At 66.9% G+C, this 27,661-nt stretch overlaps 1 protein-coding gene across 1 annotated transcript; it reads right to left on the reverse strand.

The window, feature by feature from the left end:
* Positions 1 to 696: 696 nt before the first annotated feature.
* Positions 697 to 27,661, reverse strand: LOC125449087 (apoptotic chromatin condensation inducer in the nucleus-like). The gene is made up of 6 exons (XM_059644003.1): positions 27,599 to 27,661; positions 26,554 to 26,645; positions 17,101 to 17,236; positions 2,883 to 2,925; positions 2,238 to 2,372; positions 697 to 863 (listed from the first exon to the last, which is right to left on the reverse strand). Exons 1-6 carry the CDS (start codon positions 27,659 to 27,661, stop codon positions 844 to 846), a joined length of 489 nt encoding a protein of 162 aa, XP_059499986.1. The 3' UTR covers positions 697 to 843.

The following is a 27,661-nucleotide window of genomic DNA, read 5'->3' on the forward strand; positions in this document are numbered from 1 at the left end:
AGGGCGGCGAGGGGGCACGGTTACCCGGGCGATGGGGGGGCACGGTTACCCGGGCGATGGGGGGGCACGGTTACCCGGGCGACAGGGCGGCGAGGGGGCACGGTTACCGGGCGACAGGGCGGCGAGGGGGCACGGTTACCCAGGCGACAGGGCGGCGAGGGGGCACGGTTACCCAGGCGACAGGGCGGCGAGGGGGCACGGTTACCCGGGCGACAGGGCGGCGAGGGGGCACGGTTACCCGGGCGACAGGGCGGCGAGGGGGCACGGTTACCCGGGCGACAGGGCGGCGAGGGGGCACGGTTACCCAGGCGACAGGGCGGCGAGGGGGCACGGTTACCCGGGCGACAGGGCGGCGAGGGGGCACGGTTACCCAGGCGACAGGGCGGCGAGGGGGCACGGTTACCCGGGCGACAGGGCGGCGAGGGGGCACGGTTACCCAGGCGACAGGGCGGCGAGGGGGCACGGTTACCCAGGCGACAGGGCGGCGAGGGGGCACGGTTACCCGGGCGACAGGGCGGCGAGGGGGCACGGTTACCCGGGCGACAGGGCGGCGAGGGGGCACGGTTACCCAGGCGACAGGGCGGCGAGGGGGCACGGTTACCCGGGCGACAGGGCGGCGAGGGGGCACGGTTACCCGGGCGATGGGGGGGCACGGTTACCCGGGCGACAGGGCAGCGAGGGGGCACGGTTACCTGGGTGACGGTCCTACGGATCTTCAGGCCCTTGTCATGTGGGTCCTCCTCCTCCAGCCTCTCAGTCTCGTCCTCAGACAGACGGCTATCGTCTGCGTGTAGGTCTACCACAGCCTCCTGACCCTGACCAGGCCCCGGGCCGGCCGGAGGCTTAATGTCTGGGATCAGACTCTGTAACACACCAGGACAGTCACATCACTATCTGACCCCAGTGGGAGGTACGGACCCCCATCACCCTCAGTGTCCCCGGGGAGTGAGTGGGGGGGGGGGGCACTGGACCCCATTTCCCTCAGTGTCCCCGGGGAGTGAGTGGGGGGGGGGGCCACTGGACCCCATTTCCCTCAGTGTCCCCGGGGAGTGAGTGGGGGGGGGGGCGCACTGGACCCCATTACCCTCAGTGTCCCCGGGGAGTGAGTCGGGGGGGGGGGGGGGGGGGCACTGGACCCCATTACCCTCAGTGTCCCCGGGGAGAGTGGGGGGGGGGCGCACTGGACCCCATTACCCTCAGTGTCCCCGGGGAGTGAGTGGGGGGGGGGCCACTGGACCCCATTTCCCTCAGTGTCCCCGGGGAGTGAGTGGGGGGGGGGCGCACTGGACCCCATTACCCTCAGTGTCCCCGGGGAGTGAGTCGGGGGGGGGGGGGCACTGGACCCCATTACCCTCAGTGTCCCCGGGGAGTGAGTGGGCGGGGGCGCACTGGACCCCATTACCCTCAGTGTCCCCGGGGAGAGTGGGGGGGGAGCACTGGACCCCATTACCCTCAGTGTCCCCGGGGAGAGTGGGGGGGAAGCACTGGACCCCATTACCCTCAGTGTCCCCGGGGAGAGTGGGGGGGGAGCACTGGACCCCATTACCCTCAGTGTCCCCGGGGAGAGTGGGGGGGGAGCACTGGACCCCATTACCCTCAGTGTCCCCGGGGAGTGACTGGGGGGGGAGCACTGGACCCCATTACCCTCAGTGTCCCCGGGGAGAGTGGGGGGGAAGCACTGGACCCCATTACCCTCAGTGTCCCCGGGGAGAGTGGGGGGGGAGCACTGGACCCCATTACCCTCAGTGTCCCCGGGGAGTGACTGGGGGGGGAGCACTGGACCCCATTACCCTCAGTGTCCCCGGGGAGAGTGGGGGGGGAGCACTGGACCCCATTACCCTCAGTGTCCCCGGGGAGTGAGTTGGACCCCATTACCCTCAGTGTCCCCGGGGAGTGAGTTGGACCCCATTACCCTCAGTGTCCCTGGGGAGTGAGTTGGACCCCATTACCCTCAGTGTCCCCGGGGAGTGAGTTGGACCCCATTACCCTCAGTGTCCCTGGGGAGTGAGTTGGACCCCATTACCCTCAGTGTCCCCGGGGAGTGAGTTGGACCCCATTACCCTCAGTGTCCCTGGGGAGTGAGTTGGACCCCATTACCCTCAGTGTCCCTGGGGAGTGAGTTGGACCCCATGGAGTGAGTTGGACCCCATTACCCTCAGTGTCCCTGGGGAGTGAGTTGGACCCCATTACCCTGATTGTCCCAGGAGGGGGGGTAGTTGTGAGGGGGACTGACTAACCTTTAGGGATTCGGTGGTGATGCTGATGGAAGGTTTTTTTCTGCGTAGCCACTGTACTGGATCCCCATCGTCTCTTTCGGGCTGGGATCCCAGCCTCACTTTCCACGCTGCCCTGGGGGCTACACTTACTGGCTGCTGCAACAAAGCACAGAGTTAGGCTGGAGCACAGCTCCAGGACCCCTGTCACCCTCCGTACACACAGAAACCTTCCCTCTACACTGTCCCCGCCCGCCATCCCCTTCCCCATCAAACAGCGCCAGGGGCAGGAGGTGAAGTGAGGACATGAACACAGGAGTGACAACCTCTGCAATGTGTGCGCGCACACACCCACGTGCGTGCCTGAGCGTGTGTGGGTGTGTGCCTGCGCACCTGTGCGTGAGCGGGTGTGGGTGTGTGCCTGCGTGCGCGCCTATGCGGGTGTGTGCCGCGTGTGCGGGTGTGTGCCTGTGTGCGCGAACGTGTGCGGGTGTGTGCCTGCGCGCGCGTGCGTGAGCGGGTGTGAGCCTACGCGTGTGTGGGTGTGTGCCTGCACGCGCGTGCGTGAGCGGGTATGGGTGCGTGAGCGCGTGTGGGTGTGTGAGCGGAGCAGAGCAGAGGCGAAGTGACAGACAGAAAGAAACAGGAGGATAAACACTGAGTACTCACAAACCACTGAGATCTTCCTCTTGAAGGCTTTTGGCACCACATTCTGGAAAAGAAAGAGAAGACCCCGGAGGGGTGAGGGGTGGGTGGGGGTGGGGGTGTGGGGTAGGGGAGTAGAGGGTGGGGTGGTGTGGGGTGGGAGAGGGAGGCGGAGAGGGGGGAGCATGAGTCTTGCAGGAGGGAGAGGCAGGAAGGTAACACCGCGAGATAAACAGTGAGCCCACATTCCCCCCCAACCCCACACCCCCCCGCCCCACCGCGAAAGCCTGACCCCCCCAGCAATACACAGAGACCTGCAGCCAGCAGCAAGACCTCCCCAGTATGGGTATTGGACAGTGACTGTTGGGTCAGGCAGTGTCAGGTCCCTGGGGGTGGGTGGGGGCAGCTCCATCGCTCTCCCCCCACAGACCCACCCCTGGGCAGGAGACTTCAGGGATCGGGGTAATCATTCACATCAGCCCATCCCTGCTCTGGCCAGGACACACCAGCATGTTTGTCGGATCTGCATGAGACTGCCCAGTGAGATGGACAGGGAAAGAACCCCATTCACCTCAGCACATCGAGACCACCACATCTCCGGGACAGCATGGGCTGGGATTGCGGGAGCTCCACGGTCGATCAGACGGGGCGGGTCAGGGGGTGGAGGTAAGGACCCCCTTGGTCAAGCTGTCGATGCTGGTCAGGGGTGGATGTGAGACCCCCGTCTGACGATCTGCCAGGGAGGGGCCGGGGGGAGGAGGTGTGGACCCCCTCGGTCAATCTGCCGACGCGGGTCAGGGATGGAAATGAGGGCCTCGTCAGTCAATGTGCTGGGGGGGGGGGGGGGGGGGGGGGGCAGGGAGCAGGGGTGGGGGGGTTTGGAGGGTGGGCCCCCTCATTTGATCGGACAGAGAGCAAGGCTCCTTTGCTCAATCAGCTGAGGCGTGTCGGGGCAGTGCAGGTGTAGGAACCAGGCTCCCTCCATCGATCAGGCAGGGCGGGTAAGGGGAAGAGAGTCGATCAGCCAATGTTGGTCAGGCAGGGGGTGGAGGTGAGGGCTCCCGCAGTCAATCAGCCAAGGGGAGAGGGGGGGAGACCGGGCCCCCCGCCCTCGTTCGATCAGACGAGGGGAGAGGGGGGTGACCGGGCCCCCCCGCCCTCGCTCGATCAGCCGAGGGGAGAGGGGGGAGGCCGGGCCCCCCGCCCTTGTTCGTTCAGCCGAGGGGAGAGGGGGGTGACCGGGCCCCCCGCCCTTGTTCGTTCAGCCGAGGGGAGGGGGGATGGTGTCCCTGCCCTCGGTCGATGGGAAGTGAAAGGACGGGGTGCAGTGTGATTCTCCCCGCTGTCTTGGTCTCTGTCGCTGCAGGTCTCTGCCAGTCCCTACAGCTTTGTCCCTTTGGGACCCCCAGTCGCTCCCCAGTTAATGGTGTATTGTCCAAATCTACCTCAGCCTGATGCCCCCGGCCCCGCATTAAGCACAACCAAAAAATATATTAAACACCTTAAAAAGCCATCATCGCCCGTCCTTTTAGCCTTCCCTCAAAACAATCTCCTTTTCTCATCTCCTCTCTACCAACACCAGATAATTTGCTTTACGTAGTTTATATATATATATACACATATATATATAAGAAAAACAGAAAGCACCAACAAAATAAATTACAAAGTTATGAAATGACAAATGGTCCAGGTACCCTTTCACACCTGGTCTTCAGTGTAACGCGTTGCCTTACAGTCCAAACTGAGGGGAGGCCCTCACTGTGAGGAGGTGGTGTAGTGAGATGTGAGGGAATCGGAGGCGAGGCGAGGTGAGACGAGGCGAGGCGAGGCGAGGTGAGGCAAACACACGACTCTCAGCCCGACTAGAGGTCGCCACAGGAACGGTTTCTGCTTTGCTTTTGCCAGCACAAACAGGTTGTGAGGGAAAGGGGAGCTGATCGACAGAGGAAGGCAATCCACCAGGCTTTTCAACAACACCTTCCTCCTGGCTCTGGGTACTGCCCATCGGGTCTGGGAGGCGACAGAGCTCAGTCACAAAGCCCCCAGCGATGTTTGACATGACAGTTCGGCAGGCTCCTGAGCTCGGTCAGGCAGCGAGCTGACTGCATCTCCTGACAGTCAGGCCAACAGACATAGCAACTTTCACATCTCCTATCCCCGGTACACACTCTCTCGCTCACCCCCAGTGTGCAGCGACGGACTGTGCTGGCGTGAGGGGCACTGGGTGGGGCGTCAGCGACCTGGAAACATTCGGCCACCCAAAAGGTTGAGCAGCCAGCTCGCTTTCTGCGTGAGCTGATGTTTTTGCCCCCAGTCTCTCTGCATTCTCCGTTGCACCCACACCCCACCAACTTCGTGGGGTCGGGAATTCAAACAAGTGTGGCCTTGCGGAGAAGTTTCGGGGAGAGGCGATTGTCAAAGTCCTCGCGAGAGGCTGGTGTCGGGGGTGGGTTAGCATTTCCCCCCCCCATCCCATCCTAAACTCGTCTGTTTCTCTTGCTCAACGTGCAATGAAACCATCCGCACGCTGACCATGTGATGTAGTAGCTTCAGCGCTGACCGTGCGATGTAGTAGCCTCAGCGCTGACCGTGCCATGTAGTAGCTTCAGTGCTGACTGTGCCATGTAGTAGCCTCAGCGCTGACCGTGCGATGTAGTAGCCTCAGCGCTGACCGTGCGATGTAGTAGCCTCAGCGCTGACCGTGCGATGTAGTAGCGGCAGCGCTGACCGTGCGATGTAGCGTCAGACCCAGCCACACTCTCGCAGAAAGAAACTCATCAACTGCAGAGCTCCTGGCAAAACTGGGGAGCTGGAGGAGGGTCACCAGACCCGAAATGTTAACTGTCTCTCTCTCTCTGCAGATTGTTGCTGGAGTACTGAGCTTCCCTCCGGTGCTTTGTGCTTTCGAAGCACAGCGGCCTGTCAGGACACTAGGGCCCAGGAGCTCTCTGTAGTGACCGTATGAATGCTGGTTAACCTGGTAGCAACATTACACTCTCCGTTTTGCATCTGAGCCTGCAATTTTGAATTTGTCAGGACCGAGGGAGGGGGGGAGTGCATTGCACGTGTGAACACTCCCCGCTCTCCATCCGCCCATCGCCGAGAAGATTCTGACCCAGGACGGCCTTGGAGCCGGGATGGAGAGAGTCCAAAGGATGTCAGCAGCAGCACAGAGCCCTTGGCCTCCTCCTCATGTCGTGGTCTGGCTGTAGGGGTGGGGGGTTGAGAGCTGCGTAGGAACTCTCCCGTGCGGAGTTGCCGGTGGTCTCTCTTTCTCTCGGATTGTCACAACGTGCGACCACCCGATCTCTGTGTCTCTCTCTCACTCTCTGTGTGTGTGTGTGTTCCCGAATTCCTCCCCCACCCCACTCGGTCGCCTGCCATCTTGCAGAAGGCACACGGATGGCTGTGGCTTCTCGATCCTCGGCAATGTGGCCTCCCTGCCCCCGCTCTCCTTTGGCCGGGCCCCTGCCTCCTGTTGCGGAAGGAGGGGCAGGGGCTTCGGTTCACGGTGGGTGAGGGGAAGGCAGTGGGACCTGGCCGCGTTGTGTCTGTGTGTGTCAGGGCAGGCCATGAGAGCTGGGTCGCCTGGATTTGCTCTCACGCCTCTCTCTCTCTCTCTCTCTCTGTTTCTGAACGTAGAGTGAATTCTGAGTGGCTAACGATCTGGCCCGGTGTTAAGTCCAACAGATTGGTCAGAGGTAGAGTCCGGGGACTTCTCTGGGGTTTAATGTGGTAACAGCATACACAGTATTGTTCATAGACTTGCTCAGGAGGTGAACGAGCACCATTCAATTACAGCAGAAGCACTTTTAACCAGCTCCCTCCCTCCCTCCATCCCTCGCTCGCTCCGCCGTCAACAGCCCTGAGCTCCCAGCCCGAATCAGACCAGCACGTAGGGGAGGAGGGGGAAGTGAGTGATGGGTTGGGGGAGGGGAGAAAAGGGTGCGAAGGTGGGGGGAGAGTTGGAGCAAGGGTGGGGGTGAAGAGGGGAGTGAGAGTTGGGTGGGGGGGAGAGAGGGGAGGGAGAGTGGGGGGGGAGGGGAGCGAGAGTAGGGGGGAGACTAAGAGGGGAGCGAGAGTGGGGGGGGGAATAAAAGGGGACCGAGGGGTCGGGGGGGAATAAAAGGGGAGCGAAGGTCGGGGGGGGAATAAAAGGGGAGCGAAGGTCGGGGGGGAATAAAAGGGGAGCGAAGGTCAGGGGGGAATAAAAGGGGAGCGAAGGTCGGGGGGGAATAAAAGGGGAGCGAGGGTCGGGGGGGAATAAAAGGGGAGCGAAGGTCGGGGGGGGGAATAAAAGGGGAGCGAGGGTCGGGGGGGAATAAAAGGGGAGCGAGGGTCGGGGGGGAATAAAAGGGGAGCGAAGGTCGGGGGGGAATAAAAGGGGAGCGAAGGTCGGGGGGAATAAAAGGGGAGCGAAGGTCGGGGGGGAATAAAAGGGGAGCGAAGGTCGGGGGGGGGAATAAAAGGGGAGCGAGGGTCGGGGGGGGGAAGGGGAGCGAGGGTCGGGGGGGGGGAAGGGGAGCGAGGGTCGGGGGGGGGAAGGGGAGCGAGGGTCGGGGGGGGGAAGGGGAGCGAGGGTCGGGGGGGAGGGGAGCGAGGGTCGGGGGGGGGGAGGGGGAGCGAGGGTCGGGGGGGGAGGGGGAGCGAGAGTGGGGGGAGACTAAGAGGGGAGCGAGAGTGGGGGGGGAATAAAAGGGGACCGAGGGTCGGGGGGGAATAAAAGGGGAGCGAAGGTCGGGGGGGAATAAAAGGGGAGCGAGGGTCAGGGGGAGGGAGCGAAAGTGGTGGGGGAGGGGAGCGAGAGTGGGGGGGGAGGGGGAGCGAGGAGTGGGGGGGGGGAGGGGGGAGCGAGAGTGGGGGGGGGAGGGGGAGCGAGAGTGGGGGGGGGGAGGGGAGCGAGAGTGGGGGGGGGAAGGGGAGCGAGAGTGGGGGGGGGGAAGGGGAGCGAGAGTGGGGGGGGGGAAGGGGAGCGAGAGTGGGGGGGGGGGAAGGGGAGCGAGAGTGGGGGGGGGGGAAGGGGAGCGAGAGTGGGGGGGGGGAAGGGGAGCGAGAGTGGGGGGGGGAAGGGGAGCGAGAGTGGGGGGGAAGGGAGCGAGAGGGGGGGGGAAGGGGAGCGAGAGTGGGGGGGGGAAGGGGAGCGAGAGTGGGGGGGGGAAGGGGAGCGAGAGTGGGGGGGGAAGGGGAGCGAGAGTGGGGGGGGAAGGGGAGCGAGAGTGGGGGGGGGAAGGGGAGCGAGAGTGGGGGGGGGAAGGGGAGCGAGAGTGGGGGGGGGAAGGGGAGCGAGAGTGGGGGGGGAAGGGGAGCGAGAGTGGGGGGGGAAGGGGAGCGAGAGTGGGGGGGGAAGGGGAGCGAGAGTGGGGGGGGGAAGGGGAGCGAGAGTGGGGGGGGGAAGGGGAGCGAGAGTGGGGGGGGGAAAGGGGAGCGAGAGTGGGGGGGGGAAAGGGAGCGAGAGTGGGGGGGGCAAGGGAAAGGGGAGCGGGGGGGAAAAGGGGAGCGGGGGGGCGAAAAAGGGGAGCCGGGGTGGGGGGAGGGGAGGGTGCCGGGTGGAGGGGGGGGAGCCGGGGCTGGGGCCTGGGGGAGGGGCAGGAAGTGAGGGAGGGCCTGGGGGTGGGAGAGAAAGGAAGAGAAAGAGAGGGGCTGGGAGATGGGAGGAAATGAGGGATGGAGAGAAAAGGAGAGGAGCTGCGGGAGGGAGAGAAAGGAAGGGAGGGGCTGGGGGAGGGTGGAAAGGGAGAGAAAGAGAGAGAGATGGACTGGGGAATGGGAGGGAGGAAGGGTGGGAAGGAGGGAGAGGGAGGGAAGAAGGGGGTGAGGAGCTGGGGGCTGGGTGGAAGGGTGGGAGGGAGAGGTAGAAAGGGGAGGGAGGGTGTGGCTGGGGGTCAGGAGTGGGGGGGGAGGAGGGAGTGGATGGAGGGAGAGGCTGGAGGCGGGGGAGGGGGAGAGACAGGCGCAGAGAAGGGGGGGGAGAGACAGGCACAGAGAGAGGGGGAGGGGGAGAGAGGGGGGCTGAGGGGAGGGGGAGAGAGGGGGCTGAGGGAGGGGGAGCCGGAGGAGAGGGAGGGGTGGGGAGGGAGAGGATGGGTGGGTGGGGGTGTAGGGTGATGGGGGGGGGGGGGGAAGAGGGCGGGTGGGGGTGCGGGGTGATGGGGGGGGTGAGGGCGGGTGGGGGTGCGGGGTGATGGAGGGGGGAGGGCGGGTGGGGGTGCGGGGTGATGGAGGGGGGGAGGGCGGGTGGGGGTGCGGGGTGATGGAGGGGGGAGGGTGGGTGGGCCTGCGGGGTGATGGAGGGGGGGGTGCGGGGTGAGGGAGGGCGGGTGAGTGGGGGTGAAGGATGGAGGGTGGTGGAGTTGAGGGAGGGTGGTGGAGTGGAGGAGCGTGGCAGGCAGGAGTGGAGGAGCGTGGCAGGCAGGAGGGGAGGAGCGTGGCAGGCAGGAGGGGAGGGGGGGAGGGACGGAGTAAGGGAGGGTGAGGGCGGAAGTATGGTGGTTGGGGGTGAGGGGGGGAGGGAGGGAAGGAGAGGGGGGTGGGATGGTTGGTGGGGGTGAGGGGGGAGGGAGGGTGGGTTGGGAGTGAGGGTGAAGGAGGGAGGGTGGGTGGGGGGTGGGGGAGGGGGCGAGGTGGGTGGGGGGGGCGAGGTGGGTGGGGGTGGGGGAGGGGGCGAGGTGGGTGGGGGTGGGGGAGGGGGCGAGGTGGGTGGGGGTGGGGGAGGGGGCGAGGGGGAAGGAAGGAGGGAGGGAGGGCGGGGAGGGGGCGAGGGGGAAGGAAGGAGGGAGGGAGGGCGGGGAGGGGGCGAGGGGGAAGGAAGGAGGGAGGGAGGGCGGGGCGGGGGCGAGGGGGAAGGAAGGAGGGAGGGAGGGCGGGGCGGGGGCGAGGGGGAAGGAAGGAGGGAGGGAGGGCGGGGCGGGGGCGAGGGGAAGGAAGGAGGGAGGAGGGCGGGGCGGGGGCGAGGGGGAAGGAAGGAGGGAGGGAGGGCGGGGCGGGGGCGAGGGGGAAGGAAGGAGGGAGGGAGGGCGGGGCGGGGGCGAGGGGGAAGGAAGGAGGGAGGGAGGGCGGGGCAGGGGCGAGGGGGAAGGAAGGAGGGAGGGAGGGCGGGGCAGGGGCGAGGGGGAAGGAAGGAGGGAGGGAGGGCGGGGCAGGGGCGAGGGGGAAGGAAGGAGGGAGGGAGGGCGGGGCAGGGGCGAGGGGGAAGGAAGGAGGGAGGGAGGGCGGGGCAGGGGCGAGGGGAAGGAAGGAGGGAGGGAGGGCGGGGCAGGGGCGAGGGGGAAGGAAGGAGGGAGGGAGGGCGGGGCAGGGGCGAGGGGGAAGGAAGGAGGGAGGGAGGGCGGGGCAGGGGCGAGGGGGAAGGAAGGAGGGAGGGAGGGCGGGGCAGGGGCGAGGGGGAAGGAAGGAGGGAGGGAGGGCGGGGCAGGGGCGAGGGGGAAGGAAGGAGGGAGGGAGGGCGGGGCAGGGGCGAGGGGAAGGAAGGAGGGAGGGAGGGCGGGGCAGGGGCGAGGGGGAAGGAAGGAGGGAGGGAGGGCGGGGCAGGGGCGAGGGGGAAGGAAGGAGGGAGGGAGGGCGGGGCAGGGGCGAGGGGGAAGGAAGGAGGGAGGGAGGGCGGGGCAGGGGCGAGGGGGAAGGAAGGAGGGAGGGAGGGCGGGGCAGGGGCGAGGGGGAAGGAAGGAGGGAGGGAGGGCGGGGCAGGGGCGAGGGGGAAGGAAGGAGGGAGGGAGGGCGGGGCAGGGGCGAGGGGGAAGGAAGGAGGGAGGGAGGGCGGGGCAGGGGCGAGGGGGAAGGAAGGAGGGAGGGAGGGCGGGGCAGGGGCGAGGGGGAAGGAAGGAGGGAGGGAGGGCGGGGCAGGGGCGAGGGGGAAGGAAGGAGGGAGGGAGGGCGGGGGCAGGGGCGAGGGGGAAGGAAGGAGGGAGGGAGGGCGGGGCAGGGGCGAGGGGGAAGGAAGGAGGGAGGGAGGGCGGGGCAGGGGCGAGGGGGAAGGAAGGAGGGAGGGAGGGCGGGGCAGGGGCGAGGGGGAAGGAAGGAGGGAGGGAGGGCGGGGCAGGGGCGAGGGGGAAGGAAGGAGGGAGGGAGGGCGGGGCAGGGGCGAGGGGGAAGGAAGGAGGGAGGGAGGGCGGGGCAGGGGCGAGGGGGAAGGAAGTAGGGAGGGAGGGCGGGGCAGGGGCGAGGGGGAAGGAAGGAGGGAGGGAGGGCGGGGCAGGGGCGAGGGGGAAGGAAGGAGGGAGGGAGGGCGGGGCAGGGGCGAGGGGGGAAGGAAGGAGGGAGGGAGGGCGGGGCAGGGGCGAGGGGGAAGGAAGGAGGGAGGGAGGGCGGGGCAGGGGCGAGGGGGAAGGAAGGAGGGAGGGAGGGCGGGGCAGGGGCGAGGGGGAAGGAAGGAGGGAGGGAGGGCGGGGCAGGGGCGAGGGGGAAGGAAGGAGGGAGGGAGGGCGGGGCAGGGGCGAGGGGGAAGGAAGGAGGGAGGGAGGGCGGGGCAGGGGCGAGGGGGAAGGAAGGAGGGAGGGAGGGAGGGCGGGGCAGGGGCGAGGGAGGGAGGGCGGGGCAGGGGCGAGGGAGGGAGGGCGGGGCAGGGGCGAGGGAGGGAGGGCGGGGCAGGGGCGAGGGGGAAGGAAGGAGGGAGGGAGGGAGGGAGGGAGGGAGGGCGGGGCAGGGGCGAGGGGGAAGGAAGGAGGGAGGGAGGGAGGGCGGGGCAGGGGCGAGGGGGAAGGAAGGAGGGAGGGAGGGAGGGCGGGGCAGGGGCGAGGGGGAAGGAAGGAGGGAGGGAGGGAGGGCGGGGCAGGGGCGAGGGGGAAGGAAGGAGGGAGGGAGGGAGGGCGGGGAGGGAGGGAGGGAGGGAGGGCGGGGAAGGAGGGAGGGAGGGAGGGCGGGGAAGGAGGGAGGGAGGGAGGGCGGGGGGAAGGAGGGAGGGAGGGAGGGCGGGGAAGGAGGGAGGGAGGGAGGGCGGGGAAGGAAGGAGGGAGGGAGGGCGGGGAAGGAAGGAGGGAGGGAGGGCGGGGAAGGAAGGAGGGAGGGAGGGCGGGGGCGGAAGGAGGGAGGGAGGGCGGGGGCGAGGGGGAAGGAAGGAGGGAGGGAGGGCGGGGCGGGGGCGAGGGGGAAGGAAGGAGGGAGGGAGGGAGGGCGGGGGCGAGGGGGAAGGAAGGAGGGAGGGAGGGCGGAGCGGGGGCGAGGGGGAAGGAGGGGGCGGGGGCGAGGGGGAAGGAAGGAGGGAGGGAGGGCGGGGCGGGGGCGAGGGGGAAGGAGGGGGGCGGGGGCGAGGGGGAAGGAGGGAGGGAGGGCGGGGCGGGGCGGGGGCGAGGGGGAAGGAGGGAGGGAGGGCGGGGCGGGGGCGTGGGGGAAGGAAGGAGGGAGGGAGGGCGGGGGCGTGTGGGAAGGAAGGAGGGAGGGAGGGCGGGGGCGTGGGGGAAGGAAGGAGGGAGGGAGGGCGGGGGCGAGGGGGAAGGAGGGAGGGAGGGAGGGGATGGCGGGGGCGAGGGGGAAGGAAGGAGGGAGGGAGGGCGGGGCGGGGGCGAGGGGGAAGGAAGGAGGGAGGGAGGGCGGGGCGGGGGCGAGGGGGAAGGAAGGAGGGAGGGAGGGCGGGGCGGGGGCGAGGGGGAAGGAAGGAGGGAGGGAGGGCGGGGCGGGGGCGAGGGGGAAGGAAGGAGGGAGGGAGGGCGGGGCGGGGGCGAGGGCGAGGGGGAAGGAAGGAGGGAGGGAGGGCGGGGCGGGGGCGAGGGGGAAGGAAGGAGGGAGGGAGGGCGGGGCGGGGCGGGGGCGAGGGGGAAGGAAGAGGGAGGGAGGGCGGGGGGCGGGGGCGAGGGGGAAGGAAGGAGGGAGGGAGGGCGGGGCGGGGGCGAGGGGGAAGGAAGGAGGGAGGGAGGGCGGGGCGGGGGCGAGGGGGAAGGAAGGAGGGAGGGAGGGCGGGGCGGGGGCGAGGGGGAAGGAAGGAGGGAGGGAGGGCGGGGCGGGGGGCGAGGGGGAAGGAAGGAGGGAGGGAGGGCGGGGCGGGGGCGAGGGGGAAGGAAGGAGGGAGGGAGGGCGGGGCGGGGGCGAGGGGGAAGGAAGGAGGGAGGGAGGGCGGGGCGGGGGCGAGGGGGAAGGAAGGAGGGAGGGAGGGCGGGGCGGGGGCGAGGGGGAAGGAAGGAGGGAGGGAGGGAGGGCGGGGCGGGGGCGAGGGGGAAGGAAGGAGGGAGGGAGGGATGGCGGGGCAGGGGCGAGGGGGAAGGAAGGAGGGAGGGAGGGAGGGCGGGGCAGGGGCGAGGGGGAAGGAAGGAGGGAGGGAGGGAGGGCGGGGAAGGAGGGAGGGAGGGAGGGCGGGGAAGGAGGGAGGGAGGGAGGGCGGGGAAGGAGGGAGGGAGGGAGGGCGGGGAAGGAAGGAGGGAGGGAGGGCGGGGAAGGAAGGAGGGAGGGAGGGCGGGGAAGGAAGGAGGGAGGGAGGGCGGGGGCGGAAGGAGGGAGGGAGGGCGGGGGCGGAAGGAGGGAGGGAGGGCGGGGGCGGAAGGAGGGAGGGAGGGCGGGGGCGGAAGGAGGGAGGGAGGGCGGGGGCGAAGGGGAAGGAAGGAGGGAGGGAGGGCGGGGCGGGGGCGAAGGGGAAGGAAGGAGGGAGGGAGGGCGGGGCGGGGGCGAGGGGGAAGGAAGGAGGGAGGGAGGGAGGGCGGGGGCGAGGGGGAAGGAAGGAGGGAGGGAGGGCGGGGCGGGGGCGAGGGGGAAGGAGGGGGCGGGGGCGAGGGGGAAGGAAGGAGGGAGGGAGGGCGGGGCGGGGGCGAGGGGGAAGGAGGGGGCGGGGGCGAGGGGGAAGGAGGGAGGGAGGGCGGGGCGGGGCGGGGGCGAGGGGGAAGGAGGGAGGGAGGGCGGGGCGGGGCGGGGGCGTGGGGGAAGGAAGGAGGGAGGGAGGGCGGGGGCGTGTGGGAAGGAAGGAGGGAGGGAGGGCGGGGGCGTGGGGGAAGGAAGGAGGGAGGGAGGGCGGGGGCGAGGGGGAAGGAGGGAGGGAGGGAGGGGATGGCGGGGGCGAGGGGGAAGGAAGGAGGGAGGGAGGGCGGGGCGGGGGCGAGGGGGAAGGAAGGAGGGAGGGAGGGCGGGGCGGGGGCGAGGGGGAAGGAAGGAGGGAGGGAGGGCGGGGGCGAGGGGGAAGGAAGGAGGGAGGGAGGGCGGGGCGGGGGCGAGGGGGAAGGAAGGAGGGAGGGAGGGCGGGGCGGGGGCGAGGGGGAAGGAAGGAGGGAGGGAGGGCGGGGCGGGGGCGAGGGGGAAGGAAGGAGGGAGGGAGGGCGGGGCGGGGGCGAGGGCGAGGGGGAAGGAAGGAGGGAGGGAGGGCGGGGCGGGGGCGAGGGGGAAGGAAGGAGGGAGGGAGGGCGGGGCGGGGGCGAGGGGGAAGGAAGGAGGGAGGGAGGGCGGGGCGGGGGCGAGGGGGAAGGAACGAGGGAGGGAGGGCGGGGCGGGGGCGAGGGGGAAGGAAGGAGGGAGGGAGGGCGGGGCGGGGGCGAGGGGGAAGGAAGGAGGGAGGGAGGGCGGGGCGGGGGCGAGGGGGAAGGAAGGAGGGAGGGAGGGCGGGGCGGGGGCGAGGGGGAAGGAAGGAGGGAGGGAGGGCGGGGCGGGGGCGAGGGGGAAGGAAGGAGGGAGGGAGGGCGGGGCGGGGGCGAGGGGGAAGGAAGGAGGGAGGGAGGGCGGGGCGGGGGCGAGGGGGAAGGAAGGAGGGAGGGAGGGCGGGGCGGGGGCGAGGGGGAAGGAAGGAGGGAGGGAGGGCGGGGCGGGGGCGAGGGGGAAGGAAGGAGGGAGGGAGGGCGGGGGCGAGGGGGAAGGAAGGAGGGAGGGAGGGCGGGGGCGAGGGGGAAGGAAGGAGGGAGGGAGGGCGGGGCGGGGGCGAGGGGGAAGGAAGGAGGGAGGGAGGGCGGGGCGGGGGCGAGGGGGAAGGAAGGAGGGAGGGAGGGCGGGGCGGGGGCGAGGGGGAAGGAAGGAGGGAGGGAGGGCGGGGCGGGGGCGAGGGGGAAGGAAGGAGGGAGGGAGGGCGGGGCGGGGGCGAGGGGGAAGGAAGGAGGGAGGGAGGGCGGGGCGGGGGCGAGGGGGAAGGAAGGAGGGAGGGAGGGCGGGGCGGGGGCGAGGGGGAAGGAAGGAGGGAGGGAGGGCGGGGCGGGGGCGAGGGGGAAGGAAGGAGGGAGGGAGGGCGGGGCGGGGGCGAGGGGGAAGGAAGGAGGGAGGGAGGGCGGGGCGGGGGCGAGGGGGAAGGAAGGAGGGAGGGAGGGCGGGGCGGGGGCGAGGGGGAAGGAAGGAGGGAGGGAGGGCGGGGCGGGGGCGAGGGGGAAGGAAGGAGGGAGGGAGGGCGGGGCGGGGGCGAGGGGGAAGGAAGGAGGGAGGGAGGGCGGGGCGGGGGCGAGGGGGAAGGAAGGAGGGAGGGAGGGCGGGGCGGGGGCGAGGGGGAAGGAAGGAGGGAGGGAGGGCGGGGCGGGGGCGAGGGGGAAGGAAGGAGGGAGGGAGGGCGGGGCGGGGGCGAGGGGGAAGGAAGGAGGGAGGGAGGGCGGGGCGGGGGCGAGGGGGAAGGAAGGAGGGAGGGAGGGCGGGGCGGGGGCGAGGGGGAAGGAAGGAGGGAGGGAGGGCGGGGCGGGGGCGAGGGGGAAGGAAGGAGGGAGGGAGGGCGGGGCGGGGGCGAGGGGGAAGGAAGGAGGGAGGGAGGGCGGGGCGGGGGCGAGGGGGAAGGAAGGAGGGAGGGAGGGCGGGGCGGGGGCGAGGGGGAAGGAAGGAGGGAGGGCGGGCGGGGCGGGGGCGAGGGGGAAGGAAGGAGGGAGGGAGGGCGGGGCGGGGGCGAGGGGGAAGGAAGGAGGGAGGGAGGGCGGGGCGGGGGCGAGGGGGAAGGAAGGAGGGAGGGGGGGCGAGGGGGAAGGAAGGAGGGAGGGAGGGGGGGCGAGGGGGAAGGAAGGAGGGAGGGAGGGCGGGGCGGGGGCGAGGGGGAAGGAAGGAGGGAGGGAGGGCGGGGCGGGGGCGAGGGGGAAGGAAGGAGGGAGGGAGGGCGGGGCGGGGGCGAGGGGGAAGGAAGGAGGGAGGGAGGGCGGGGCGGGGGCGAGGGGGAAGGAAGGAGGGAGGGAGGGCGGGGCGGGGGCGAGGGGGAAGGAAGGAGGGAGGGAGGGCGGGGCGGGGGCGAGGGGGAAGGAAGGAGGGAGGGAGGGCGGGGCGGGGGCGAGGGGGAAGGAAGGAGGGAGGGAGGGCGGGGCGGGGGCGAGGGGGAAGGAAGGAGGGAGGGAGGGAGGGCGGGGCGGGGGGTAGGAGGGAGGGAGGGAGGGCGGGCGGGGGCGAGGGGTAGGAGGGAGGGAGGGAGGGCGGGCGGGGGCGTGGGGTAGGAGGGAGGGGGTGAGGGGGCATGTGAGGGTGGATGCGGGTAAGTGGGTGGTTGGGGTTGTGGGTGGATTGGGGGTGAGGGGGAGGGTGAGGGTGGAGGCGGGTGAGGGCCTGGGGGAGGGAGGGTGGGGGTGAGGGCGAAGGGGTCCAGTGGGTGTGGTTAAGGCGACGGGGAGGAGGGTCTGGTGGGTGGGGGTAAGGCGGGGGGAGGGGGTAAGGTGGGAGGGAAGGTCTGGGGGACTGGTGAACAAGGGGCTGGGGGAACGGGAGTGAGTGGCTGGGTGAGGGGGGGCTGTGGGGAAGAGGGCGATGCTCTGTGGCCGGGGGAGAAGTCCTGGGCAGACGGGGTTGGTAGAGGGAAGTGGGGTGGGGGTTACCAGGGCAGGGAGAGTGAGGTGCTTGGGGGTCGGAGGGGGAGAAAGAGGGTGTGGCTCACTCGAGACCGAGCAGCTTTTTTTTGGGGGTGTGGGGGTGTCTCTGATCTGGTCCCTCCCAGCTCCCACCTCCCTCCCCAGCCCCACAAACCCAGACTCAGACCCGGAAATACATCCCAGAGACTCCCCCTGCCTCCCACCCTTTATCTCACCAGGGGCTAGTAGACAGGGCTGTGTGGAAGAGTGGCCTCCTCTGGTGGGTTGGTTGAGATGGTGGAACAGGGGTTGGGGGTTGGTTTGAGGAGACTGCATACCCCCGGCGGTCATGCTGGTCTGACAAACTCCCCCCTGTCGCACCCACCCCTACACCCCCCCCCTTCCAAAAATCCCATCTGCCCCACTCCCGCCCAATGTCTCCCCTCCCAGAGTTAAAGCCCCTTTCCCCTTCCCTCGTGTTACGGACAGCTGATGGGGTTTACCTTGGAAATGCTAACCCCATCTCTCTCCCTGCCTCGTAGCCCCCTCACCATCCCGGGTCACAGCAAGCCCTAAAGCCTACAGTTCCCCGACAAACTGCTCACCTCTTTCCGGTCGGCCTCTCGCAGGCTCTCCTCACTCTGCAGCTGCTCCTTGGGCTCATGGGGGGGCCGCAGCAGCAGCTCTGCGGGATCGCACTCTGTACTGGGCTCCGTTTCCATCCCAACGGGCTTCACTTCGCTGCCGGGCAGAAAAGAAAGCAAACGGTCAGGCCATTCAGCCCCTCACTGCCGAACCAGGTCACACCCGCGCTGCCTCGGCCCCTCCTCGCAAACAGCTTCCCCCCCGACCCCCACCTCCCCAAAGCAACAGCTTCGATTTCTAAGACCATCGACCCATCTCCTCTTCAAACGCCTCCGGTGAGCCTGCAGGGTAGTGCCAGGCGCTCACCGCCCGCTGCGCATGACACTCTGGACAGGGTACAAGTGGGAGGTGAAGGCGCTTGTCCTGGTGGTGTGACGATGGCTGGTACCTCCCTCCGGCCAGAGACTCAGACACGGCACCGAGGGAGTGTCCAACTCCAGGGATTCAGGGATGGGGCGGGAGTGAGAGCAGCGCGGAACTCCGGCTCAGAGCTACCAAACGTCACTGGGGGAGGCGGGGGGGGCGGTGGAGGAGTTAGTGGGACGCTGTGTTCCACGAGGCATCCACACCCCCTCAGGTAGATGAACTCAAATTCGGTCAGCAACAAGGGGCAGGAGGGTTTGGGTACGGTCGAGGCAAGCAGACAAATCCAGGAGGTAGAGCTGACGGAGCGTCAGCCCTGGTGCTTGTTGGAGACAACGCAGCACTGGAGGGCGCAGTGTGGTGGTGGGGGGGGTGGTGGTAAGAGTTGACGTTGCGGATCGGAGCCCTTCTTCGGCTTATCTAAGAGGATAAGAGCGGGGGCTGCGGGGAGGATGAGCAAACTGGCTGCGAGAAACCAGTTCAAACAGCTGGCAGATTGGCCCCAGTACTGGGGAAGGAGGGAGCTGTTCCAATGGGATGGGGCCAGAGCCCTGGGGAGTCACACAGTTAGGGCTGTGTAACTTCAGCTTCAGTGTGGGCCGATGGGCAAGGTGCTACTGAAAGGCAGGACTGGTGGCGCTGTCCTGAAACAAGGGCGAAGGCCTGTAGTGCAGACTGAAACTGGTGGGTGCACTAATGTGGGGGTGTCACAGAGACACAGCCGCAAGGGCATCAGGGCTGGCAGTTACATTTCTAACGATAAACATCCTAACGAGAGGGCAAGCCAATTGTTGGCGGCGGAATTGTCAGGAAGAAACAAAACCAACATGAGAGCCGGACGGGATATAGGGGTCGGAAAGCGCAGAGTCTGAGCAGGTAGAGTCGAGGAACCACGAAGGAGGAAAGACCCTGATGGCAGTTATATGGCCAGCAATAGCGAGGACGTGGGGCAGACAGTAAACCCTGAGACAAGAAAGGGCCTGTAAGAAAGGCCCTGTCTCAGTAATCGTTGTGGGGAGCTACGGGGAGAGACATCAATCTGCTGGTGGGTTGGGAACATCGGCTCGGTCGCTGATCTGAAGTAAAGGGATTTGTGGAACATCTAGGAGATGGGGTGTTTCTGGAGCAGCTCATGGTAGAGCCCACGAAGGAACAGGAAATTCGGGATTTGGGGGTGTGTAATGAGGCTGGTTACCAAGCTGAAGGTGAAGGAGCACCTTGGGGTGGGGGAGAATCAGTGACCAAGATGCAAATAAAAACACACCGTACAGTTAGAGAGCAGAAAGGAACAAGCTTAATACGTAGATGTGAGGGAGTTGCGGGGCCGGGGAGCTGGCCAGAGTTGGTGAGAAGCGGAGCATAGCAGGGACGGTGGTGGAGCATGGATGGTAGGAGTTTTTTGGGGGGTGGGGGTGGGTTATTCAGGAGGCACATCCTGAAACTCATCCCGAAGGAAGCAGCAAGGTACGGAGTGGGGAATGAGGTAACTGTGGCTGACAAGGGGAGTCAGGGAGAGCACATAACGTGGTGGTGGTGAGCGGGGAGCTCCAGGATTGGGAGGCCTGTGAAAACCAGCAGAGGAGAACTACAAAAGCAATAATTCGGGCTGAAGATGACACATGAGGGCAAATGAGCTGGTCATATCAGATTACAAGGGAGTTTTTAGCGATGGAAAAGATAAGAGAGACAGAGATAAGAATTCAGATTGGAAAATGAGGCTGGGAGAGTCTGAACAGGTGAACCTGAATCTGTACTTTACATCAGGTTTCATAGTGTAAGGACAGGACTTGGAGAGAGTCAGGGGGGGCAGAGGGGACTGTAGTGACCGTCACTAAGGAAATGCTGAAAGGTCTGAAGGTGGAGAATTCACCAGGAACAGCGGGACTACACCCCAGGACTCTGAAGGAGGGTCGCTGGGAGGGGATTGTGCAGGAATTGGTGGGGGATTTTCCAGGAAACACTGGAATCAGGGAGGGTCCCAGAGGGCTGCAAAATGGTCAATGTCACCTCCCCGCCTCACCATTTGGGAAGGGAGAGAGGCAGAAGACAGGAAGCGAGAGGTTGGTTAGCCTGACCGCGGGTTTGAGGGCCTGTTATTAAGGGTGGGAGTGCGGAGTGCTTGGAAGTGTGCAGTAAAATAAGGCTGTGTCAGCAGTTTCATCCCGGGAACGCCGTGCCTGACACATCTATTCCAACTGTTTGGGGGAGAACGAGCAAGAAGCTGGTGACAGTGATCACAACCCCCTGACCTTTACTACAGCCCTGGACAGGGATAGGAGCAGGCTGTCTGCAAAAGTGTTTAACAGGGGAGGGGGAATTACAGTGCTGTTAAGCTCGAACTGTGGAGCAAAGATTGGGATGAGATGTTCTCCGGGAAATGCACAACAGAAATGTGGAGGTTGTTTAGGAAGCTCGGAGAGTGGGCAGTGAAGCGCCAGGTGGGATATAACGTGGGAAAGGGGGGGGGGGAATGCACTTTGCTCAGAAGAATAGAGGCATAAACTGAGCCTGACCGGGGAAAGGCTTCAGAAATCTGAACCACAAAGGGGCTCAGGAGTCCTAGCTCAGGATTCTCTGAAGGTTATAGCGTGCAGATTCAGTGGGCAGTTAGAAAGGCAAATGCAGCGTTAGCATTCGTTAGGAGAGGAGCTGGAATGCACGGGCAGGGATGGACTGCAAGGGGTTGTATCAGCCTCTGGGCAGGGCGCGTTCGGGAATATTGTGAGCGGTTTTGGGCCCTGTATCTAGGGAAGGATGTGCCGGCCTCGCTGCAGGGTGTGGGGGGTCCGAGGGGAGGTTTACGAGAGTGATCCCGGGGATGAAGGGCTGGTCGTATGGGGAGGGGGGTTGAGATAAGACTCTGGGTCTGTACTGGATGGAGTTTAGGACGAAGGGGGAATCTGATTGAAGTTTACAGGATACCGAGGGAGCTGGGATAGAGCGGGGTGTGGGGGTGGCAGACGTTCCCATGAGGAGGGGAGACCAGGAGCCGAGGGCACAGCCTCAGGGTGAAGTGGGGGCGACCCTTTCAAACTGGGAGGGGGAAGGATTTGCTGTCCAAGGATTGGTCAGACAGAAACTACACTCCCCGAGAGACACCCGTTACAGTCCCCCCAGGAGATGCGCAGGCACCCGTTACAGCCCCCCCCCCCCTCTGGGAGACGTGCGGGCACGCATTACAGTCCCCCCGGGGAGACGCGCAGGCACCCGTTACTGTCCCCCTACCCCGGGAGACACGCGGGCACCCGTTACAGTTTCCCCCGGGAGACGCGCGGGCACCCGTTACAGTCCCCCCCCCGGGAGACGTGTGGGCACCCGTTACAGTCTCCCCCGGGAGACGCGCGGGCACCCATTACAGTCCCCCCGCCCCGGGAGACGCGCGGGCGCCCGTTATAGTCCCCCCGCCCTGGGAGACGCGCGGGCACCCGTTACAGTACCCCCGGCTGGGAGACGCGCAGGCGCCCGTTACAGTCTCCCCGGGAGACGCGCGGGCGCCCGTTACAGTCTCCCCGGGAGACGTGCGGGCGCCCGTTACAGTCCCCCACGGGAGACACGCGGGCACCCGTTACAGTCTCCCCGAGACACGCGCGGGCACACGTTACAGTCTGCCGGGAGATGCACGGACTCCCGTTACAGTTCCCCGGCAGACAAGGGCTCCAGAAATCAGTTTGCAGCTCTCCTGCTCTTCCCACTCACAAAAATCTGAGGCAGGCTCCACATCTCTCTATTTATAATCTGCCAGACCTGCCCACAAGAGGCAGACAGATGTGCTTCGAATGGGTGATGAAGCATTAACCATGCACACACAGACACACACACACAGACACGAGCACAAACCAGGCTAGAGTAACAGTACAGGACCGAGGAGAGAAGCTGGCCCTTCCAGCAGGGAGGCGAGGAGTTTCCTTCCCCTCCCCTTGATCCAACCCCACCCCCGTCAGGGTCAGGAGCCTCGAATACCAGCGCGCATGCACAAGAAACCAGCCGTCTCCCCTCCCCCAACCCCCTCAACCCTCCTCAGCCCGACAGTGGTAGGACACAGCAGGCTGTGTGCTCGCCTGGGACCTGGGAAAACAGCAGCTCGGTCTCTCTCGGCCCAGGCAACCCAGCTGGTGGAGGCAGGAGATAGAACAAACAAGACTGAGCGCCGAGCTCCCAGTGGGAGGTCCCCATTCACTGGCAGCTCATGTTCTCCTCTCGGGGACAGGGAGGGCTGGTCTCCAACACAAAGGGAACATCTTCAGAGAGAGGAATGGGGGGGGGGAAGAGAGAGAGAGAGAGAGAGGAGGGGAGAGAGAGAGAAAGAGAGAGAGAGAGAGAGAGAGAGAGAGAGGAGTGGGGGGGGAGAGAGAGGAGTGGGGGGGGAGAGAGAGGAGTGGGGGGGGAGAGAGAGGAGTGGGGGGGGAGAGAGAGGAGTGGGGGGGGAGAGAGAGGAGTGGGGGGGGAGAGAGGGGAGTGGGGGGGGAGAGAGGGGAGTGGGGGGGGGAGAGAGAGGAGTGGGGGGGGAGAGAGAGGAGTGGGGGGGGGAGAGAGAGGAGTGGGGGGGGAGAGAGAGGAGTGGGGGGGAGAGAGAGAGGAGTGGGGGGGAGAGAGAGGAGTGGGGGGGAGAGAGAGGGAGAGAAAGAGAGAGAAAGAGAGAGAGAGAGAGAGAGAGAGAGAGAGGAGTCGGGGGTGGGGGGAGAGAGAGGAGTCAGGGGGTGGGGGGAGAGAGAGAGTGGGGGGTGGGGGGGAGATAGAGAGAGGGGGGAGAGAGAGAGAGAGAAAGAGAGAGAGGAGTTGGGAGGTGGGGGCGAGAGAGAGAGAGTGGGGGGGTGGGGGGGGAGAGAGGGATAGAGAGAGAGAGAAAGAGAGAGAGAGAGAGAGAGAGAGGAGTGGGGGGGGTGGGGGGGGGAGAGAGAGAGAGAGAGAGGAGTGGGGGGGGTGGGGGGGGGAGAGAGAGAGAGAGAGGAGTCAAGAGAGCATGGGGGGTGGGGGGGGGAAGAGAGAGAGAGAGAGAGAGAGACAGAGAGAGAGAGTCGGGGGGTGGGGGTGAGAGAGGGAGAGAGAAAGAAAAAGAGAGAGAGAGAGAGAGGAATGCGGGGGTGGGGGGCAGAGAGAGAGGAATGGGGGCAGAGAGAGAGAGAGAGAGAGAGAGAGAGAGAGAGGGGAGTGGGGGGGGGAGAAAGAGAGAGAGAGAGAGAGAGGAGTGGGGAGGTGGGGGGGGAAGAGAGAGAGATAGAGAGAGAGAGGGAGGAGTGGGGGGGAGAGAGAGGAGTGGGGGGGTTGGGGGGAGAGAGGGAGGGGGGAGAGAGAGAGAGAGGGGGAGAGAGAGAGAGAGAGGGAGGAGTGGCGGGGGGGAAGAGAGAGAGGGGGCTGAGGGGGGGGGAAGAGAGAGAGGGGTGGGGGGGGGAGAGAGGGGTGGGGGGGGAGAGAGAGGGGTGGGGGGGGAGAGAGAGGGGTGGGGGGGAGAGCGAGGGGTGGGGGGGAGAGCGAGGGGTGGGGGGGCAAGAGAGAGAGGGGTAGGGTGGGGCAAGAGAGAGAGGGGTAGGGTGGGGCAAGAGAGAGAGGGGTAGGGTGGGGGAGAGGAAGGGGTGGGGTGGGAGAGAGGAAGGGGTGGGGTGGGGGAGAGGAAGGGGTGGTGAGGGAAGAGAGAGAGGGGTGGGGGGGGGAAGAGAGAGAGGGGTGGGGGGGGGAAGAGAGAGAGGGGTGGGGGGGGGAAGAGAGAGAGGGGTGGGGGGGGGGAAGAGAGAGAGGGGTGGGGGGGGGGAAGAGAGAGAGGGGTGGGGGGGGGAAGAGAGAGAGGGGTGGGGGGGAGAGAGAGAGGGGTGGGGGGGGGAGAGAGAGAGGGGTGGGGTGGGGGAAGAGAGAGAGGGGTGCGGTGGGGGAAGAGAGAGAGGGGTGGGGTGGGGGAAGAGAGAGAGGGGTGGGGTGGGGGAGAGGAAGGGGTGGTGAGGGATGGAGGAAGGTATGGAGGGGAGGGGGCCAGAACCGAAAGGAGGGAGATGGAAGTAGGTCAGGGGAGAGGGGTTGGGGAGGATGGGAAGGGGGTTAGGGTAGAGCTAGGGGAGAGGATGGGAGGGAGGGGGAGGGAGGGGGAGGGAGGGGGAGGGAGGGGGAGGGAGGGTGGAAGGTGTACTGAAGGAAGGAGGAAAGGTAGAAAGGAGAAGGGAAAGGGGGAGCTGCGAGGTTGGGAAGGAGGGGTAGGAGAGGAAGGAGTGGAGAGGTAGTGAAGGAGACAGGCGGGTAGGAGGAAGGGGAATGAGGGGAGGGGAGAGGGGGAGGTGTAAGGAAGGAACGGGAACAGGCTGGGAGGTAGGGGAGTGGCGGGGGGAATGGGGAGAAGATGGCCGGGAGGTGGGGGAGTGAGTGGGGTGGGGTGGGGAGTGAGTGGGGTGGGGTGGGGTGTGGTGGGGGGGAGGGCCGGGTGGTAGGGGAGTGAGGGGGAGGGTTGGGGGGGGGGGGCGGCAGGAGGTAGGGGAGGGAGGGGCAGAGGTAAGGAAGGAGAGTAAGGGAGTTAGGGAGCACCAGAGGGAGGGTAGTGAGATATGGGAGTGGGGAGTGAAGGGTAGGGAAGGGGGGCACAGGCAAGGGGCCAGGAAGGAGTGTAGTGAGGCGGAGGGGAGGAGAGGGTGAAAGGATGTGTGGTAGGGGAGTGGGGGGGGGGGGAGAAGAAGGGAAAAGGACGGGGAGTGAGGGGTGGAGGGGGAGTTTTGGGGGTGAGGGGGAAGAGGACGGGGAAGTAAGGGATTGAGGGGGAAGAGGATGGGGAGGTAGGGGAGTGAGGGGGAGAGGACAGGGAGATTGGGGAGTGGGGGGGGAGGTAGGGGAATGAGGGGGAGGTAGGGGAATGAGGGGGTGGGGGGTGAGGGGGTGGAGGACTGGGAGGTAGGGGAGTGGGAGGCAGGGGGAGACGACGGGGAAGTGGGGGGAGGCAGAGGGGGAGAAGACAGGGAGGCAAGGGAGTGGGGGGGAGGGGGACAGGATGGAGAGTTGGGGATTGGGGGGAGGTGGGGGAGGGAAGGGAGCGGGCGTGTGGTAGGGGAGAGGACAGAGGGTAGGGGATTGGGAGGAGGGGGAGAGGATGGGGAGGTAGGGGAGTGGAGAGGTAGGGGTGTGAGGGGGTGGGTGTGAGGGGGTGGGGGGAGAGGACTGGGAGGTAGGGGAGTGAGGGGGAGGGGGTGTGGGGGAAGAGGAGTGAGGGGAGGGGGAGGGGGTGTGGGGGAAGAGGAGTGAGGGGGAGGGGAGTGGGAGGCAGGGGGAGAGGACAGGGAGATAGGGAAGTGGGGGGGGGAGGTAGAGGGGGAGAAGACAGGGAGGTGGGGGAGTGGGGGGAGGATGGAGAATTAGGGGAGTGGGGAGGTTGGGGAGTGGGGGTGTGGAAGGGGAGAGGACAGAGGGTAGGAGATTGGGAGTGGGGGGAGAGGTTGGGGAGGTAGGGGAGTATGGGTAGGGGGGAGGTTGGGAATGGGGGTTAGGGGAGTGAGGGGAGTAGAGGGGGAGGATGGGGAAGGGGGTGAGGGGGAGGATGGGGAAGTAGCGGGGATAGGATGGGGAGGTATTGGAGTGAGAGGACGGGGAGGGGAGGGGGAGAGGACGGGGAGGGGAGGGGGAGAGGACGGGGAGGGGGAGAGGACGGGGAGGGGAGGGGGAGAGGACGGGGAGGGGGAGAGGACGGGGAGGGGGAGAGGACGGGGAGGGGAGGGGGAGAGGACGGGGAGGGGAGGGGGAGAGGACAGGGAGGTAGGGGAATGAGGGGGAAGGGAGGGGGAGAGGATGGGGAGGTAAGGGAATGAGGGGGAGGGGAGGGGAGGGGGAGAGGATGGGGGTGGAGAGGTGGGGGGAGGGGACGGGGAATGAGGGGGGAGGGGACGGGGAATGAGGGGGGAGGGGACGGGGAATGAGGGGGAGGGGAGTGGAGGGGATGGGAAGGGGGAGAGGACGGGGCGGTAGCGGGGAGGGGACGGGGAGCTGGGGGGAGGGGAAGGGAGGGGGAGAGGGCGGGGAGGTAGGGGAATGAGGGGGAGGTGGAGGGGACGGGGAGGGGGCGGTGGGGGGAGGGGAGGAGGAGAGGACGGGGAGGGGGAGGTAGGGGGGGAGGGGAGGGGGAGGTAGGGGAATGAGAGAGAGGGGAGGGGACGGGGAGGTGGGCGGTCGAGGAGATTTGGCGCAGTATACCTCGTGCCTCACTGGGTGACAGTGCGAGTACAGCCTGGTGTGTCCCTGCCTAACTGCCCCGTACAGAAGCTGCAGCCTCAGACACGCCATAGAGAGCACCGCGTCTGTGAGTGCGCTCATGTGGGGAGGCCGGGGGCTGGCACAGCCCATTTAACCCTGCCCTTCCCAAACTCCTCACTCACATCGCGCTCTCCCTCTGACTGCCTGGCTTTCACCGCTCAGCCCCCGTCCCCACCCCCCGAACAGCACAAGCCTGGGTCACTCCTCCTCCCCATGGGAACTCACTGCAATTCCTGATCAGATTTCTGAGCGATCTCTCGCCATCCCCTCACCCACTGACCACCCTGGGCCCATCGGAAGCTCCTGAGCAGCTTTAGGATGCACAAGCTCAGCCCCAACCCCCTTCCAGCCTTTTCCCGACGTGCTAGGGGAGGGAGCGGGGGGAGGGGGAGGGAGCGGCGGGGGGGGGGGAGAGAGAGAGGGAAGCGAGGTGGGGAGAGAGAGGGAAGCGAGGTGGGGAGAGAGGAGGGCGAGGGGGGACTGTTGGGAGAGGGGGGGTGTTGGGAGAGGGGGGGTGGGGGGGTAGAGGGAGGGGGGGTGGGGGAGTAGAGAGAGGGGGGTGGGGGGGAGGGGGGTGAAGGGAGGTGGGGGTGGTGAAGAGAGGTGGGGGGGTGAAGAGAGAGAGAGAGAGAGAGAGAGAGCGCGCGAGAGAGCGAGACCCAGACACAGAGAGAGAGAGAGAGAGAGAGAGAGAGAGACCCAGAGAGAGAGAGAGAGAGAGAGAGAGAGAGAGAGACCCAGACAGAGAGAGACAGAGGCATCTCTGAGCTGACTCAGTCTGATTCACTGTCACGTGGACTCTCAGTAATTTTGCCCCGAGATCCCTGCAGGAATACCTCCCTTTCACTACAGGCAGCACACACTGGAACTTCACGGAGCTGGTGTCTGAGCTGTGTTCCTTGGTTAGGCCCCAGCTGCAGCACTGTGCCTAGGGGGGAAACATGAGCAGATGCACAGGATATTCACCAGGAAATGGGTCAGCAAGTGAGGGGGAGGGGTTGAGAGGTTTAGGGGAACAGGCTGAGAGAAGAGGTTGGGAGGGCTCAGGCAGTGAGGGAATCTGAACTCTCTGCCTAAAGGGAGTGCAGGAACCGGGGGGTGGTACTCATCACAGTCTTTCCATGTTCTGTGGGCTCCGGGGCGATGGACCACCAGCTGGGAAACTGGGGTGTGGGGGTGGGAAGAAGGCACCAGGATGGGTATGCCAAAGGGGAAGGGTCTGGAGGGATAAAGGCCAAATACAGACAAGTGGGGCTGTATCAGTTTAGGATTTCTGGGTCGGCACGGACGAGTTGGGCCGAAGGGCCTGTAACTGTGCTGTACAGCTGGCGGCCTCAATGGCCTCTTGCTGCGTACAGTGAGCACCCATCGTACCTACGGCCATCGTAGGGTAGTGACACAGAATGACCACTGTGCAGGGTCATCAGGCCACTCCTCAGAAATGGTGGGGGAGTTTGGAAGGTGCTGTCTCAGGAATCCTCGGTGAGTCTCTGCAGGGCATCTTGTAGATGGTACTCGCTGCTGCGGCTCAGCGTCGGTGGTAACCCCCAGGATGTTGATAGTTTGTTTGGGGTGGGGGGAGTAGCGGTGTTTCAGTGATGCTATTTAATGTCGGTGGGGGGGGGAGGTGAGGGTTAGATTCTGTCCTGTTGGAGATGGGGACAGTCTGGCATCTGTGTGACACCAATGTCACTGGTCAGCCTGCACCTGGGTACTGTCCAGACCTTGTTACATGTGAACACGGACTGCTTCAGTACCTGAGGAGTGGGGAACGGGGCTGAACACTGTGTAACCCTCGGCGAACATCCCCAGTTCTGACCTAATGATGGAGGGAAGGGCTTTGATGAAGCAGCTGAAGATGGTTGGGTGTGGGACACTTACCTGAGGGACTCCTGCGGAGATGGCCCGCGGCTGAGAAGACTGACCTCCAACAACCGCGGCCAT

Source organism: Stegostoma tigrinum, unplaced genomic scaffold (assembly GCF_030684315.1).
Source record: "Stegostoma tigrinum isolate sSteTig4 unplaced genomic scaffold, sSteTig4.hap1 scaffold_393, whole genome shotgun sequence".
NCBI classification, from domain to species: Eukaryota; Metazoa; Chordata; class Chondrichthyes; order Orectolobiformes; family Stegostomatidae; genus Stegostoma; species Stegostoma tigrinum.